Genomic DNA, 18,299 nt, shown 5'->3' on the forward strand with positions numbered 1-18,299 from the left:
CGGAGAGGTCTTTGCTTTGGGTTTGTTTTGACAATGATGGAGGAAGAAGAATTTGAATTTGCTGAGGACCTGGAGGCTATTTTGCACCTAACCCCAGAGGTGCAGCTAGCCATTGAACAGGTAACCGCTTGACTTGGTTCCCACTGCCTTAAAAAAGAATAATCGTTATTGTTTTTTGTCTTGCTAACGCACAGATAGCTGTTAGCAGGCTAACCGGAGAGGCTCTCTGGATGTGACACTGCGATGAAGACTAATACCCAACAGTGTTTATAGTGTTTGCCTTGAAACGGTTTATCACACAGTTAATACATGTGTTCACCGCAGCGCTATCTGTCTTTACGTCTTCCTTTGAGACGTTATTGTGAATGTCAGGCTAGCTTACATGCTTATATGAGCTACACACGACTTGGTTTACAACATGTATGTGCAAGAGTCGGTCGACATCATTAGGTTGCATGTTGCAGTCATGACAATAAACTATCAAATATTCACTTAACGAAGAATTGCCGACTAACTGTCGTTTGTCTTTTGTGTATAAGGTTTTCCCCAGCCAAGACCCGCTGGACAGAGCAGACTTCAATGCTGTGGAGTATATCAACACACTTTTCCCCACCGAGCAGGTACAGTGAAGTGATAAATAAACAGCCAGGCTCACACTGACACATGCACACTGATATGCATTTTAGTGTTGTCCAGCTGTAGGTTGTAATAGTAAGTGGCAGATTTCCTTGTCCTTAGTTTCTTGACAGTTATTTGTGGCTTAAATAGAATTAATAACCCCTTTTCACATTAGACATGTTTGATTTGTTACATTTAGTCGTCTTGTCAGGTGTCCCACTAAGTAATGGCAGTGTGACAGTGAACCAGTATGCACAATAAACAAATCCAAAGTTGTAAACGTTACATTCCAAGGCTTCAGAGTCGGTTCATGTATTAATTTGCATGTGATTTGAGGTTATGCTTCAGATCGTTTGCATTCCCAGGAAACTGTGCAACAGCAACAAGGGTCACGACCACCTGGTTATTAACCTTAGAATCTAATGCCACAGAATTTGGAGCAGCTAAATGAAACTCAGCTTTCTTTAATGTTATTACACCTGTGCCTTTTTATGTGACATGAAAAAGGTGTGATGATCATTGATTAATAAAAATTCTTACTTTACAGAATTTTTAAAAAATTGCAGAAAATGTAACTCTTTATATGTGCATGGATTAAAATGTATGTTGTTTTTTCTATCAGGTGTAATATAGGTTTTTTTTTGTTTGTTTGTTTAACCTTTATTTTACCAAGCAAGTAGGTTGAGAACTGGTGCTTATTTTCAATAACATTTCATTTTTTATATCATTTTCAATAATGACCTGGTAACCATTATGGCATAGGAGAAATTAATGTAACAGTTTAAATATTATGTAGGACTATATTAATTTTAATATATTTCCAATATGTATATGTACTGCACATGCCAGTGCAAGTATTGATACATAGGTACTGTATACATCCTACAAGATATGTGGATGAAACTCAAATGCAATAACACTAAAATGTATGGGCTGTATAGGCCCCAAATGCAACAATTGTGAAAATAATTGATTTCCATTTAAGGCTATTTGCATGTACATGGTAAAAGCGAACATGTGAACATCTCCATTTTCTAAGTTTTGTCCTGGATTATGTCTAATGCATCGTGGCTCCACTTGTGTGAGCAATAAGAAACCATATTGGGAAAGGATACACGCACATCAGTAGGCTGCTGCGTAATGTGCATATAAACTGAAACACAAAAGCAGCAGTTTGGAGGTATATGAGGAACCATACCTGGTGCAAGGATTATCTGTGAAAATTGATGCTTCAGTTATTCCCGAGACAATGTGAAGAACAGTGCATGAACACAATGTCCAAGAACAAAACCACTGTTCACAGAATGGCTCAAAACTGCAAAATTAAACATTGCCAAAGAACATGAAAAGAAGCCTGATGAAAATTGGCATGGCAGTCTTTGGTTAGATGAAACCAAAACAAATGTGTTTGGCTCAGATGGGTTCCAGCATGTTTGGTGTGGTCCTGGCCAGGACTACCACAAGGATTGTATCATGTTTTCTGGGAAATTTGGAGGCTGTATGAGAGAAATAGGTGTATTGGAGGAACATTTATACTGTGGCACTATGGAAGCAAATACTAAATGAAAAGGTGACTATCAGTCTCAAAGAGCTTGGCAGAAGAGGAATTTTGCAGCCCAACAACATACTGCAGCAATCACACAGTTACACTTTTAAGTTTTTGAAAAAGAAAAAGTAAAAATTATGAACTAGTTAAGCATGCCACCAATTTAAATCTAATAGAAGATTCGTAGAACACAAGTCATTCATGCTCACTAATTCCCCCTGAGGAATGAATCAGTCATCAAAGATAATCAGAGATGCAAAAATCCTAACGATAAGAATGAATTTATGTTTATACTTGCTTTTGTTGCACATCTAAATATTGACCTTTCGTCATAGTTGAATTAGTCAGAAAGTCTGTGTTTCAAATTAATTGGCTTAATTCTCTTGAGCTTTGTGTTAAAAACAAGTAAAAACTAATTTAGATATCAACATTTGTAATCATTCATTTGATAATTGTTTACAATACTGGAGTCCTTTGTGTGCTGTACATGTGTATGTATATTACATCTCCATGAGAGGTCACTGTAACCCTATAGTTTGTGCTTTTATTCTGTGGAAGGGCTCATAGCTATGCATGCATTTTCACCTAATTATACTTTGCGTAGTACTTAAGCAGGTGAGAGGTCACACATGCACCAGATCTGACCTGTACATATAATACAACAGACTTGTTAAAACTTGAAGCAAATTCATCTGCTTGTTTAAGCACAAATGTGTATGAAATACAATAAAATCTGTATTTCTGTTCAGTCACATTTTATTTTGTTTACAATATAGGACAAACGAAACTACACATAAAACATCAAGAAAAGTACCAAAATGGTACAACAGAAAATTGTTGCTCGTGAAAAAATATAACTTTGAGTCAATATATTGTATTTTTAACATGTGTAATAAAGCATTGCCTTATGTTTCCCTGATTTCCAACATTGTATTCCCCTTCAGTCTTTGGCTAACATTGATGACGTGGTGAACAAGATACGTCTGAAGATTCGGTGAGTTCACATCAAATCATGCTTTTTATTTGTTTGTACTTTACCCTCAATGTGCCCTAAGTGCTATTCTGTGTCACATTTGTCAGACGTCTGGATGACAACATCAGGACAGTGGTGAGAGGCCAAACCAATGTGGGTCAGGATGGCAGACAGGTAGGTTGAGCTGCAGTTCACAAAGGAACATACTGTAGTGGTTAGACAAAACTGATTGAGTTTGAATTTGTTTTTCTTAAAATGATTTGATAATCTTTCTGGCAATATGACTGGAATAAAAACACATTGCTCTTGTTTTAGTTGGGAATCAGATTTACATTTTCAAGAAGTCTTTGAATAATATTATTTTGTTACGGTGATGGTGTTAGAGCACAATAGCAGAGTATTTACACTGGACAGGAGAATTGTCCCCAACGGCGAATTGATATATGTGTTGGTCTAAGAAAAGAAAACAAAAAGCATCTTGTGTTATTAAACAGCATCATGGAGACCTTGTAGACCTCGAATGCCACAGTCTGGGAGACAAGGGAGATTAATACCATACAGAATATTTGTATTCATCAGTCTTGTTAGAACTTGTGTCCTTCTCCTGAAGTCAGAATGGTACCATTGCTTATAACTAAACCAGAAAGCAGTGCTCCTCCCCCTCTCCTTCTCTTTCCTCTGTCCATATTGCTTCCATGGAAAAGGACAATATGACTCAGATCCATTCCCGCAGCTCAAACTGCCCCTCTTTACGGAAAACACGTCTGTGAAATAGATTCCTGTATGTAAATACTTAGATTTCTTTAAAGCCCTCGCTTTTGAATCGTTGCCGTTTCTTGTGGGAGCATGACGGAAAAGAGTAGCTCCTGCTGATTTAATCCAGGTCCTTGCTCTGTCAAGGAGTTGTGGCTTAAAGGGAACGTGACACCTGATGGGTGAGCCATGTATGTTCTGACCAGTTGACATGATTAGGTGCGCGTTGTCGTCGGGGCGTCTGGCTCGGTGGCCCCGTCTTTCCTTGTTAGCTACTGTTTGGTAGCGGAAACACTCTAATCCCCTCCAGACTAATAACATTAAACAGTCACACACAATAATTTTAGTTTGTTTTTCCAACCCCTCAGAGCCATTCCAACATTTCCAGGGGGAAAATCTTTTCGGCAGACGGAAAGACGGAGAGGTGTTCATTTCAAGAAGGCGACTTGAAACATAAAGACACCAATAGAATAACTAGATCAGCAATTTAGTCATTTCGGCTGTTGACTGAACTCACTCACCGAGCTGAATGCTGTCCCCAAGTTGAAACCCAAGATGGTAACATTTACAGAGAAGGATGGAGGGAGCAAGTTAGGCAGAGAGGGAAAGTGGAGGAGTTCTGGGGAATGACTTCCCTTGGGTTTTTTTCTGTAGGGAGTCAGACAGTAATATGGTTGCTGACTGAGAATGTGGAAATGTGACTGTCTTAGTGGTCGGAGTCTGGCGGCTACTGGAGATGATATTTAGTGTGGCGATGGCTGTGTTACTTTAACATGTCATTGTTTTCTTGCCCACACTGTATTGAATTTACTGCATTGCTTGTCCCTAAATTTATTCTAACAGTTGGTAATGTCATTAGAGCCCTGTCGTAAAACACTGGATTGATCCTGAGCGTGCAGCACCAGTCGTATTACCAGCTGTTAAAAATGCTGATGAGAATATTGGCTAGGTGATGAAGGATATTAATAATATGTAACATTAACATTTGGTAGATAGTTTTTTTGAAGATAACCTTAATATGACATAGAGTCCATTTAGTTTTTGTCAGGGCAGTTAAACCCTGGAAACACTGAACACATTGAGAGGCCCACAAGCCAAATTGGTGACAGTATGAATGACTGTAATAGACGGTGTTCAGTGACAAAGAGACAAACTCAGTTACAATGACAGGAATTCTGGTATTAAGCAGAAATTACGACAGTGTTCATTTGTGGCTTATTATAAACCTGCTAACCCAAATGATTTCATGCAGCCAAACTATTACAAATGCTATTACCTAATGGGCTGAAGATGAAGGCAGGTTGTTAGAATTTCCTTGCCAATCTGGCTGTGTGTACACAACAGTGCACAAACAAAATATCTGTATCTGGTTTGTGGTCTGCAAATCTGAGAGTTTCTCGCCACAAACAGCTGCCAGCGTGTCTTCTTGGCTGCCCGTTGTCATGGTAATGTCGATAAGGCACCTGCTCCAGTCAGTTGAGCCCAATATTGAAGAGGTTATTTTTGGATTCACCCAAAATGAAAACTAAAATCGTTTCGTTTTGAATCTATTTGTGGAATTGGCAGCAGGAGTAGCTCATTAACAAGACCAAACATTTGTTATCCTTTACTGCCTGCCATTCATGTTCCTGTAAATTCAGTGCTGAACAGACTTATCCGAGAGCTGCAGTTTTCCCGGCTCAGAGTGGAGCTTCGTAAGGTGACTATGCACGATAGAGAGCATGATCAGTTCGTTTACAGTAAAGGAAATGAGTCTGTGTTGCTTTATTTGACAGACAAAGCATTTGATGAACAATGCCTCTTATGCCCGAGTACATGAGATATCAATTGAAAAATCTCTTTCATATTTTAAATTCTCATCACTTCGGCACAGGTGATTTTCTTTCAGTGCTCGCTAAAACCTCTTTGGGGGTTGCCAAAGAGTCCTGTATGCAGGAAGAACCCTGCAGAGAGAGCTGCTGTGCACAGCGGTATACAACCATTCCATATATACAATCACACCCTCTTCCACCCTTATGGTGAGACAGAGCTACATGCATGGTTGACAACCTGACATCTGTGCTTTTTTTCAGTGTGTGTTGAGTTCATGTGTGCACAGTCATTATGCTGTATGTCCACAGTGTCAGGAGGTCTTCCTATAGAAATGGCCTAATGTAAATATTTAATGTCAACTCAGGAAAAAAACGCTCACAGTTTTAGTTTCCATGCTTTCATCATCTTAAAGCTTGATCCTAATGTGCTCTGTCTTCTGTCCTCCTTAAACCATCTTTTTCTCTCATAATTTACAGTTTTACAGTGTTTATAACTTTCTGTTTTCTATATTTGTGTTTCTTTTAAAAAAATCTGGGTCACTCTGCAGATTCTATGAGTCTTTGCTTCAATTATGTCCTGTGACTTTTTTTGTTTTTTGGTATAACCTATTAAATCTGACTTTTTCATCATCTGCAAAATCCAACTGTGCCAGTATTTTATATTTTCCAGAACTGAATATGAAGGGAAAATTAAACTATCAAGAAAAATAGTAGCAGCACCATAGTAGCCTGTTGCTGTTTAGAAAAATGCTGCCTTTGATATTACTTTCTGTCAAGCTTAGCTGTAACAAAACATTTAATGCAAGGAGTGTTTTCCTGAGCCATCCTCCTCTCTCTGAATTGTCTCCCTTAAAATGTTTACATGAAGCTTTGTGCTCAGGCTACATTTCAACTGTTAAAATAGCACTGTTGGGTTGATCTAATTTATTTTATTTGGCCCAAAACTCTGAACTACCATTTAATATGCCTTCTACTTTAGAAGACTAAACTGAAGTCTGCCAGAAGGAATAGTGAAGTTCATCCCAAGCATGTTCAGGCATCGAAAAGAGCTCCCCTGCTCGTTTTGTAAACTCTATAATACAACCTATGTGTGCCATGAAACATGTGCTGCTTATTGCATGTTAGGGATACACTGGGTTGCATGTGTGTGTTTGTGTGAGTGCAGATAACATCTCTGGCATGGAGGCGCCTGCTGGGCAGTGGTCTCTCTCAGCTTTCCTCAAGGCTAAATACAGGAAATGAGCACTAGGAAGCGAGCCAGATTCACTCAGCTGAGTCTGCATGAGCGGCAATTGCAGCTTTGGAAGTTCTGGCCTCTTCTGCATGCACTTTGTTTGCTCAAGAACTCCTCCAGGGAACCTCTTTAAAGATTCAGTGACACTCCCTTCCTCCTGTACCTTCAGATCAAAGAATAATCACTTAACCTGGATTCACAACCCCCCCCCCCCCCCCCCCCCCCCCCCAAATTAATTCACCCAATCATTTAACAACCAAAGGGTGGTACAAAGCATAAAACCAAACAAGGAGGCATGCAATAAAGAGGCAGCTTTTGCTCATCTTGACTGAAGGCTAATCAGTACCAGAGTCTCTGTCTGGCCTCCATGGCAGCCTGTCTTGATGGAAAATCATCTTGCGCAGAGTAGATGAACCTTTAGCTGGGTTAAACACCCTCTCTAGGGTGAAGGCCAAATATGATTTTGTAGACATTTTATTACCTGGTCATATTACCTGGTGCGATCTTGACCTTGTCTTCATGGCATTGTCACCAATCACTGATCCTTGACACCAGTCAGGGAGGAAAATAAATCCTCTGCCGTCAGTGCAAGTTGTATTCATGTTTGTGTGTACGCACATGCATCGTTCTGTGTGTTTGCTAACCCCACTGTCCACTTGTTTCTTAGAGGTGCTTGTAAAAGCGGTAAATTCCTTGCACAGCTGGTGCCGGCTGTTAGCATTCCTCGTGTGCATATGTGAGTGTGTGCGAGAGAGTTTGTGGAGAGTTAGAGTTGTGTCTGCAGTGCCGCCACAGCATCAAGCCAAATGAAGCCAATTACCTTGGCATCAGATGTCGGAGCAAAGTCTCTGTTTAGGCCCATCAAAGAACAGCTGCTCTGTCAGATGATGGGGAAATATTAGAATAGTACCACAGCTATCTTACAATTGTAGCTGTCTAACGTTATCTAATCTGGCCTGGCTTTATAGCCTTTTAAAACTGCTAATGATCTCTTTAGCCTTGTAGTGACAGCTTCTATTCAGAGCTTAGCCTTATGGCCTGTGTGTCAACTTAAGATCTATCAATGTGAGATATCTAGATAGCTTGTCAATTAGAGGTGCAATTAGTATGTTTGGCATTCCCCTTATTCTCAAGCTGGGAATGGGCATTAGCAGGAGAATTTTTCACATGGTTCAAAGCCAGTGAGACCGGATAAAAAGACATTTCTTGGAAATTTGACCCAGACAACCACAACCACAAATAACTCGCAGATATTCTACCCAACACCTGCTTCTCAACAACAAAACATTATTAGAAAAACAGCTTACTTTCGCTAAGGATATCTAACAGGAAGATTTCATATTCGACTGAGGCTTAACAAGAAATAGATCAGTTTTTACCATCTGCTGCTGACAGGTTTTCCATGTTTTTTTTTTGTTTTTTTTGCTCATGATTTCGTGGGGGTGTTTCTATTGTTGGCTTGGAGAAAAAAAGCATCAAAAAAGAGCATCTGGCATTTGAATATATGTAAATTGTCACATAAAATCCAGATCATCTCGTACATTATATGGACAGACACACACATACAGTTAGATCTCCGCCTGTTAGCTTGACTCATTCACACTTTTTCTCCACAAAGTCTGACAGCTCAGTTTACAATTGTACAGTATGTAAAATGCACAGTAAGAAATAAAAATCTGTAAGGAATAAGGCACATGTATTGTGCCTCATGACTTAAGCACCACGCTGTGAAGACTTTTGTCTATACAATAATTGACCATTTAAGAGGTAGAAAGCAGTGTAGATGTTCACTCAGTCAAGCCTTGGCATCATAACATTCCTCAAATAGTATGTGAGAGCAAGTATTTTTTAGTGGTTCTGATACAGTAGCTGAAATGTGTCATCTTTGTATGTTTAATGTTGCTCTGTTTGTTTTGTGCAGGCTTTGGAGGAGGCCCAGATAGCCATCCAGCAGCTCTTTGGCAAAATCAAAGACATAAAGGACAAGGCAGAGAAGTCTGAACAAATGGTACATACACGCACACGAAAACACACATCCATATACACCAAGTGGCTAGTTGAAGCTCATCAGGGACATGACCTTAGCACAGGGAAGATACAGCCTGTATCCTCCTTCTGTTACAACAGCGGGCAGTAGGGCAGGTTATTTAAAGTCAAGGTAATGTACCTTCCATGTGTCTTTCTGTTACAAGCAGCACTGTGTGTGTATGTCAGTGGGAGTCGTAGGGAGGCCAGTAGGCTGGGAGAATAAAGAATGGATGGGGTTTGGGTCGTGAGTGGGGGGGGAGTTTGACAGCAGACCCTCCCACAGGAGGCATGTAGAAGAAATTGTTTCTCGAAGCAGCGGGTGCACCGTTCATCTTGCTCTATTACTTTGTTCTATTGCTTCATCCAGTGCACCGCTCTCTTATATTTGTTCAACTTTTCGTACGTGTTGGTTTCCCATCTGTGTACCTTTACCTGCTCCAGCCTTCCATGCTATTTTCTCTTTCTTTCTCCACCTGGTTTACTTACCCAAACCTTCTGACTTGTTCCTGCGCAGGTCAAGGAGATTACAAGAGACATAAAGCAGCTGGACCATGCCAAGCGCCACCTCACTACTTCCATCACCACCCTCAACCACCTGCACATGCTAGCAGGAGGCGTTGACTCTTTGGAGTGGGTATAATCGCCTCCAACACTAAAAGACTTCCCCAGATTTATGTCGAGCTCATTTGGCCAAAATTGAAGGGATTAGGGATTAGCTGATGTTGGCACAGGATGAGTCTTGTCGTCGATTCAATTTAATTTTATTTATATTGCACCAATTCACAACATAAGTCATTTCGGGCTGCTCCACATAGTGAATTGAAGACCTTAGAATATTATATAAAGAGAACCCAACAAACCCAGTGATTCCCTATGAGCAAGCACTTGGCAGCAGCAGGAAGAAAAAACTGTCGCCAAGTGCTTACTCATGGGGAATCGTTGGATTCCCTTTAAGCAAAACATATATAGCTAATCATGAGCTAAATGATTTTAAAGCTTCTACTGCATACTGCAGCATGTGATTTATTTGCAGAACAAGGAGGAAATCTTTTAGAATTTAATCTTTTGTTAGATAGAAACAAAAGCTGTGCACACTGTTCCTAAATGGGGCTTAAGCATCTTAATTTCAGTGTTTAAATTTTGTTTGTGAGATACAGCGTGATTGTTGCTAGACCAATATTGATACACATATTTACAGAGATGGTTGGTTTTACAACTGCAGAGAATGTAAAGATGGATAGTTTAAAAAATATATTAATAATAGAAATCTTAACTGTGTGATTTTGTTCCAGAGCCATGACCAGAAAGAGACAGTACGGTGAGGTGGCCAACTTGCTGCAGGGAGTGGTGAATGTACTTGAACATTTCCACAAGTATATGGGCATACCCCAGATTAGACAGCTTTCTGAGAGGTAACTAATATGCACACACTGGCACATATATACTCTTTCACTAGTGATATATGAGCATCTGTAAGGTGCTGTCATTGCAGTAACACTTGCGCTCTAAAGTTAATGCCATGCTCAAACCCATGTAGACTATTTAGCGAGTACCGTAACTCTAGAGTGCATTTCCCGTAGCCAGAGGTTCACCTCTACTTGTAGCTGAAATATTCCACAGCTCATCAGCCTCTGTAGAAAAGTGATTGCAGCATTTGGTGAGGTGTTTTGCGTATTACATCCTGTTTATGGAGATATAACACACATACACGCACAATCCCACACATACAGGAAGGAAACTTGCTGAATAGGGTCTCATTATGCCTGCATTTCTTGCATTGTGAGACAGTAGGGGCGCACTTTTCTAAGGGTGTGTTTGTATTTCTATGTGTGCGTTTTCTCTTGTGTTTATCACATTGCTCATGGTTGCAACATGCATGTCAGTTGTGTAACTTTTAGTTATTTGTCCACTTGCTGATGTTTGCTCTCTCTGGAGTCAGTCATGCCAGTATCTGAATGTTGTTTTGTTTGAACACACAAGAACTCACTGAGGGATTTACACAAACACACACACACACACACACACACACACACACACACACTCTCACAGAAGTTCTTTGTTAAGCTGTTGTTTCACACAGCTCTGACAACATTTCCATCTTCACTAATATTTTCCAAGAACATCAGAATCAGTTTGGGACACATGGGCCAGCTTGATATTCAGGTTCAAAGCGGTGCTGATCCCTAAAAACAAAAAGGGACGACCTTCTGTTCTGTTTTGACTGAGGTGTGGTAGATAGTGCTCATACCAAATAACAGCTGCGTGGAAGAAGTGACTCCGCTGGAGAAAAGGATGAGAGGAGAGACACAGGGAAGGGAAAGATATGAAGGCAGGGCCGACAGCTGGATGCAAACAGTTAATAGAAAGTATCAAAGCCTCTCTTTAAGGAAGATGGACAGACCTCAGCCAACATAGAGCTACAGACAGCAGACATTCACTATAGAAAGATGCACAGCTAAACTACTGATTTAGTATTAAAACTATATTCGGATTAAAGAGGATGTTTCTAGTTTTTAATAAAGCAAAGCTTTGTCTAAAACTTCTCAGGGGGTTACAGGCTAATATTCACATTAGAGCTTTATAACCGCCTCTCTTTGACATCTCTCTGTTTAAATTGACTGAGAAATGAATCTTTTGTCCAGACAGTACTTTGAACCATGACTAAATGGAGTCAGTGCAGCTGTCACCTTTGAACAAGTTTAACTTTGATTATATTTTAATGAGTCTCTCCCCCCTCATCACGTAATGCTTTGCTTCTTGTATAAACTACACTAGTCAGCTGTGGCGCAGTGTGAAGCAGTGATTGACTGTGCATAGCTGTCTTTGTGTGCTTTATATATATAAATGTACATGATTAGACAAAACTCACCCACAGACATCACTTATCAGTGTGAGTCAGTGTATGTGATTAGAGCCTCGAGCTCTGGAACCAACCAGACAGATGGGAGAGAACTTGTGTATTTAGTCAGTATTGAAATGAGGGCTGCAAGTCCAGTTGGCATCTAACTGTGATAATATCTCTCCACCCTCTCCTGTTTATTCTGGATGATTGTCACGGCTTTGGGTGCTGTCCTTGGTTAACCTGGCCTGGATGCCTTTGGGCAAACAGAGACTCCCCAAGGACTGGACAAACTCAGGCCATTTTTGGAGTTTTCAAAATATTTCATACCATAGCTTTTTTTGTAGTCAGTGCTGACACTAGTCTTGATGAGTGCCAGCAAGTAAATTGTAAATACAAAGCTGATAGTTTTAAATGTTTGGTGTGTCTTTCTATTCAATTCTTGGACAATGATTAGATTAGGAATCTTTTAGCTGGCCGTTCGCCATTAAATATCTCAGCCACAGTGGCTAGTGAGTCAAAACACTCAAGCCCTAGAGGAGGCTTCAATCTGTTGTGGAAACTGCCGCATGTTATTCCAATACAGTAACATGCTGGACTGATTGAGAAAACAATTAATTGTTCAGTGACAATATGTTTTTGTTGTCTCTAGAGTAAAGGCAGCACAGAGCGAGCTGGGGACTCAGATCCTGGCAGATTTTGAAGAAGCATTCCCCTCTCAGGGAACCAAGGTAAATCGTCGTTGGATTAAAATCCCTGTTTTGATGTTCCCCTTTTACCCCTCTAAAAAAAATACAAACCTTCATGTCCTAATCTTTTCATACAGCGACCAGGTGGACCCAGTAATGTGCTGAGAGATGCTTGTCTGGTGGCAAATGTGCTTGATCCACGCATCAAACAGGAGATCATCAAAAAGTTCATCAGGCAGCACCTCTCAGAGTATCTAGTCCTCTTCCAGGAAAATCAAGATGTGAGTAAGAGTTGGAAGAAAAATGTCATAGAATTTTTGTTTACTGCAGGCTCCTAGTCTAATCTAATAACCTATTTTAAAAAGGGTGATGTGAAGGTATTAATCAAGAAATACCCTGCCCTGTTGCTTAGGTTGCTTGGCTGGACAAGATCGATCGCCGCTATGCCTGGATCAAACGGCAACTGTTAGACTATGAAGAAAAATATGGACGCATGTTTCCTGAGGAGTGGTGCATGACAGAGCGTATCGCTGTGGAGTTCTGCCACATCACCAGGTCCGGAATCACAAAACGTATAACATGAAAGCTCAGCAGAAGGCATGTGTTGACACAAAGCTTAGGCTGTGAATTAGGTGGTGTGTATCTATGGTCTAATTAATGATGATTGTTGAATACTGTGTCTCTGTCCAAAAGAAGAGGAAAGAAAGGGGGGGGAAAAAGGAGAAACAGAATTAGATAAACCAAGTACAAATTGAGAAATTGGTTGTTAAGCTCTCATGGCGTGTCTGTCGTGACTCTAGGATTTGGTACAATTTTCTGCACAGTTGGCATAAGTGGCCTACATGAGCAGTGACCTACAGTCAACACTCTTCAGTCTTTGTGTCATTTGAAAAATGCCTGACAAAGCATGATTTTGCTAGAAGGACTGTTATTAGACTAGAGGTAATATGCGCAGTTGACACTTTGCCCATGTTTTGTGTGCTTCTGTATGTTCCCACCTATAGGGTGGAGCTGGCCAAAGTGATGCGAACACGGGCTAAAGAGATTGAGGTGAAACTGCTTCTGTTTGCTATTCAGAGGACCACAAACTTCGAGGGTTTACTGGCCAAACGGTTCACAGGATGCACCTTGACGGACGCACCTGGAGTAAGAAAAACACACACAGACGCACAACACGTGTCTAACAATGCAGATTTGTTGACCTCAGCTACTTCATATTCCTCAAGCTAAAAATGTAGGTACATATTTGAAATTAAGGATAGAGATTTCGATCATAGAGGAAAAGTGCAACATAAATGCATTCTTTAATGACACCTGTGTTGCTTTATGATATGTCATCCACAATACAGCAAAGATCTGTCATATGGCAAATTAATGAAACACTTAAAATGATTGTGAAATACTCGGACTCAAGTTTTGTACTAGTCGAAGCAAACCGGTGGGATACAGATTGAACCCACTACATCAAAACATCCCTTTGATATTTCCTGTTTTTATTTGTACAATAGCATTTACATAAAAACTGCAGATTTATAGTTTATTGTGTCCTGCAGTCACGCACACACTGGATGCCTTTGGAGTGTGACAACCTGAACAAACCTTTTAATCCAGGTCACGGTGGCATGTGGAGGTGAAAGTGATACACAGAGCGAACCGATCATAAGAAACGCCATTAGTTTTGTCAGAGCCAACTAGGCCACATTTGCTCAGAACAGATAATGTTTAGACTACACAGAGGCCCTTTTGTCTTCAGTTCAATTTACACCCTTGCCTGTTGAGTTCTGTAATTCAATCGGGGATTTGACTGACTAGAATTTTATAATTGGACGTTCAGTTTCATTACAGCCTCACTTGAAATGGTCTTCATAGACTTGAAAGAAGGTGATGAAACCAGGAATTAATTTTAAATGACACTGTGTATAATATTGCAAAAATATGTAATGCATACTGTTGGAATGTCTTAATGGCAATTCTTTCTAATAGAGTGAGAGTGATTCGTACTGAAGTTGTGCTATATCTTTATTTGTACAGCAAAAGAGACCAGAGAGCCCGCTAGACCCGACTAACCCCTTTCTAGAGGATGAGCCAGGAGAGGACGTGGGCACAGACAAGGATGAGGATCTTGCTAAAGTGAGTTGATCTGGATTGACCTCATCTGACAAATTTTGTAGCGCTAAGAGATTGTCAAATGACATCCTGTGATGTGCAGTTTTCTTGAGGCTTGTGGTTGTTATCTCGCTAACAGCCCATTTGTCTTCACATTTTCAGCCCAGGAAGCCCAAAGCTCCAGACAACCCTTTCCATGGCATTGTCTCAAAGTGCTTTGAACCTCATCTATATGTCTACATAGAATCCCAAGACAAGTGAGCAACACACACTCATTGAAGTAGAAAAGATCAAATTGGGTCGTGGTACACAAACCCAGAATTAGGAGCAGGTTGTGTGTAAAGTTGGCACATGCGTGGTTTTTCCACTGCCCACTCATCAATCAGATCCCCCTCCTCCTATTCTACTTCATTGCCTCTTCTGTCTTTCCATCCCTTGTTCCTGTACATGCCTCTGTCTCCACTGTGGCAGAAATGTTTCCCATTAGCTGCACAACCACAGACACTGAGAGAAAGAGAGAGGGAGGCTGGATAAGTGCTGCCACAGCAGATCTGCCTATTTTCTTTCCCACCTCTTTATTTTTTTTCTTTTTGGTAGCCTTTCTCCAGTCTCCTTTTGTGTAATTTATGTTTCATTCTTTCTCTCTTTTCAGTGTCTTTCTCTTGATTTTATTTATCTCAATCCTTTGTCTTCCAGTCTGGTTTTCTCTTTATTTATCTTCTTCCTGCCTGTTTTTCACCTCCCCTTCCTCTTCTTTTACCACCATCCTTCAGTTTTCTGGCAGTCCGTCCCCTCCCCCAGTGTTGGGGATGGCTCCTGAAACTGAACACAGTTCTGGGACTACAGAGTTTGTATGCAGCCCCTGGCTTTTGGCTCTTTGGAGCGTTAAATGTAGTTTGTCTGTCCAAGGGGACAGGATTGACCTACTCTACAACTACAACCTCATTTCAGTTCAGTCCAAAGACCTTAAACAGGCAAAGGCCAGATCAGCTTGTCCCCAGTGGGACATAGCAGAAGAGAACAGTGGCCTGCTTGTTTTGTCCTTGGCTTTAGTTCCTAGATTCAGTAGGATTGGGCCACACCAACTGGCTGTGGACCTGTTGACTGTAGCACTGAGGATTTTGATGTTTGGAATATTTTCTACATTTTATCCATCTGGCTTTCTGCCTGTCTGCTTGCTATTTTATTATGTTATGTCTTTATTGGGGTCAGGGACCAATCATATGTTTTCAATGTTTGTATTTGATTCATTTAATGCCTCTAATGCTGCTAATCCAACCTCCCATGTGTGTGTGTGAACCTGTGTGGGTTTGTTTGTACATTTCTGGGTATCTGCAGGAACCTGGGTGAACTGATTGACCGATTTGTGGCTGATTTCCGAGCACAAGGACCCCCCAAGGCAGGCACCGAGGAGGGTGGAGCAGTACTGCCCAGCTGTGCTGACCTGTTTGTTTATTACAAGAAGTGTATGGTGCAGTGCTCCCAACTGAGCACCGGAGAGCCAATGATCGCCCTCACTACCATCTTCCAGAAATTCCTCAGAGAGTACGCGTGGAAGATTCTCTCTGGCAACCTGCCTAAGTAAGACTGGCTCATGTTTGGTCATTTAAAGCAAAAGTATTAAATTAGTAATTCCATTTCTCTAAGTTATACTATAGAGTTAGAGGTAGTTTTCAGTGAGTAACCTTTGGCCCACAGTAGAATTAATCCTATTTCAAGTTGACTTTCATTTTGATTATTTTATTTATTATTTTTTTCCTGACCCTATCTTTTTACGATTGTGATGCTATTGTTTTGTCAAAATCTAATTCATTACAATCCCCAGACAAGCAGTCAAACAGACAAATGCAAACCTACCAAAATACTCAAAACCATCTTTGTGGTTGGTCCTTCTACAGTAGGTGTCATCAGAACCACATTTTGTTGCGATGACGCAGACAGACTCTCAGGGTTTAAACAATACCAGCTTTGCATCACGTTTGATAACGCAGAGAGATTCGCTGTAAAAATGAGCACTGGCATGACACTGTACAAGGATGCTTTATCAAAATTGTACTTTTTTTTTTTTTACTGGCATTGTCACATTAAACAGCTTTAATGTTTAGCCACTTCTACATTTACTTCAACATGCATCCATGTCATTTGCTGAAGCTAGTTTTGAAGTTGCTCAGCATATCCTGCCAAGGCCTGCAGATGCTTACTGTCAGACAAACTGGCTGATTTAAATTCACCGAGAGAGTCACTATAGAAATTTAGACTCTCTTTAATCTGTTAAAAAGTGAACACAATCATTTGATCATTGAGGAAATAACTTTTTATGATTTAGAACTTCACTTTTAAAAAAATAAGCTTGATGCTGAGGGCCAAAGACTAGACAAGGAATTTAAGAAGTCGTGAGAGATGTGCTAAGACACTTTTGGTTTTTAATTTTGTGGGATATGATGACACTGAGTAAAATGTACAGTAATGGTACCCTTACCCTAAAGCCTCCAGAGATGTATGCTTTGTTGACTGGCGTATCAGTCTGTCACACTGGGTCGTGGTGACTGCAGCTTGCTTTTCTAGCCTAAGTTTTATTCACAATGTTCTTTGCTCAAGAAGAAGATTCCGGTAAACTGGCAAGCATGACAGAGATTTAGCAGCAAGCACGTCACTTAAAGATTTAGAACGTCTCTCTCAACAACTTGTTGATGATTCAACATCCATATATACTGAATTGAAAACCAAAATGGATACAAGAGGAATACTGATAAGAAAAATAAGTATGAGTTGCTTATAACATCACAAAAAACATCAAATTTCAGTGATCATAAAATAGGTAAAAGCTGTATTTCTAGTATATTAACCATTTCTATCCATGGGAATCTAAAACTTTTTCTGGGCAGAAACACAAACACAAATTTCTGGGGGATCAACTTTTAACACACAAGAATGTCACGCCCATACTTGTTCATTCTTTTGGTATGGTGCTGGGGCTGTTTAGGAGTTTAGTTTGAAACCAGCATGTTCAGTTCTCATTGCGTTTGACGGATTACGATGGCATGCTATGAGCGATCTGGAGTTAGTTATGTTGAGGCAAAGCCTAATATGATACCAGTTAAAACATCTCTGGCTTATTGGCCACATTCAAACTAATCACTGGTTGTTGTGTACATACAAACACACGCCGTGTTCTGTTTCTCTCTCAGATGTGCATGCATGCTAATTACACACTTGTGTTTACCGACTAATGTGTACCATATTCTGAGCCGTCTACAAGCACTGTCATAGATGCACTCCGTCTGTATGCAAGTGCACACGCTTACAGACACATGCAGACACCCGTCCAGTGTGGTGTGCTGTGAATTGGTTTTGCGAGGTTTTGAAAGGGGCCCTTGAAAGGAGCTTGAACTATGTTGTGGTTTTACCCACATGTCTCTGTTATGACGTTTATTAATGACAGGGTTGCCAATGAAGCCTCATTGGTCCAACATCCCCACGTTTGTGTCTGCGTGTAGTTTTGCCCATCGTGTCTCAGTTACTAAAAATGGCCCCCTTTACCTGTGGTTCAAAAATATGTGTACCGCAAAGTGTTTTTCTTAAAACTGAAGTAAAGGGGGTCCGTATCAGCCAGTCTCAGGAGGAACAACACACAGCATCTTTAGGTCAATCTCAACCCTTGATCTCTCAAATTCACCCTCTAACTAGACAAAATAGACTAGT

At 40.5% G+C, this 18,299-nt stretch overlaps 1 protein-coding gene across 1 annotated transcript in view; it reads left to right on the top strand.

Annotated features, from left to right (window-relative positions):
- The window catches only part of vps53 (VPS53 subunit of GARP complex), a 27,084-nt gene continuing 8,785 nt past the window's right edge, over positions 1-18,299 (top strand). Inside the window, exons 1-14 of the mRNA XM_008288206.1 lie at positions 1-120; positions 540-620; positions 3,109-3,158; positions 3,245-3,311; positions 8,857-8,943; positions 9,478-9,593; positions 10,256-10,375; positions 12,455-12,533; positions 12,629-12,772; positions 12,904-13,046; positions 13,496-13,637; positions 14,523-14,621; positions 14,760-14,854; positions 15,936-16,178. Coding sequence (XP_008286428.1) covers positions 34-120; positions 540-620; positions 3,109-3,158; positions 3,245-3,311; positions 8,857-8,943; positions 9,478-9,593; positions 10,256-10,375; positions 12,455-12,533; positions 12,629-12,772; positions 12,904-13,046; positions 13,496-13,637; positions 14,523-14,621; positions 14,760-14,854; positions 15,936-16,178 — 1,553 coding nt within the window. The 5' untranslated portion in view covers positions 1-33. The remainder of the gene's footprint in view (positions 121-539; positions 621-3,108; positions 3,159-3,244; positions 3,312-8,856; positions 8,944-9,477; positions 9,594-10,255; positions 10,376-12,454; positions 12,534-12,628; positions 12,773-12,903; positions 13,047-13,495; positions 13,638-14,522; positions 14,622-14,759; positions 14,855-15,935; positions 16,179-18,299) is intronic.

The sequence above is a fragment of the Stegastes partitus genome, unplaced genomic scaffold (genome assembly GCF_000690725.1).
Source record: "Stegastes partitus isolate 25-593 unplaced genomic scaffold, Stegastes_partitus-1.0.2 Scaffold547, whole genome shotgun sequence".
NCBI classification, from domain to species: Eukaryota; Metazoa; Chordata; class Actinopteri; family Pomacentridae; genus Stegastes; species Stegastes partitus.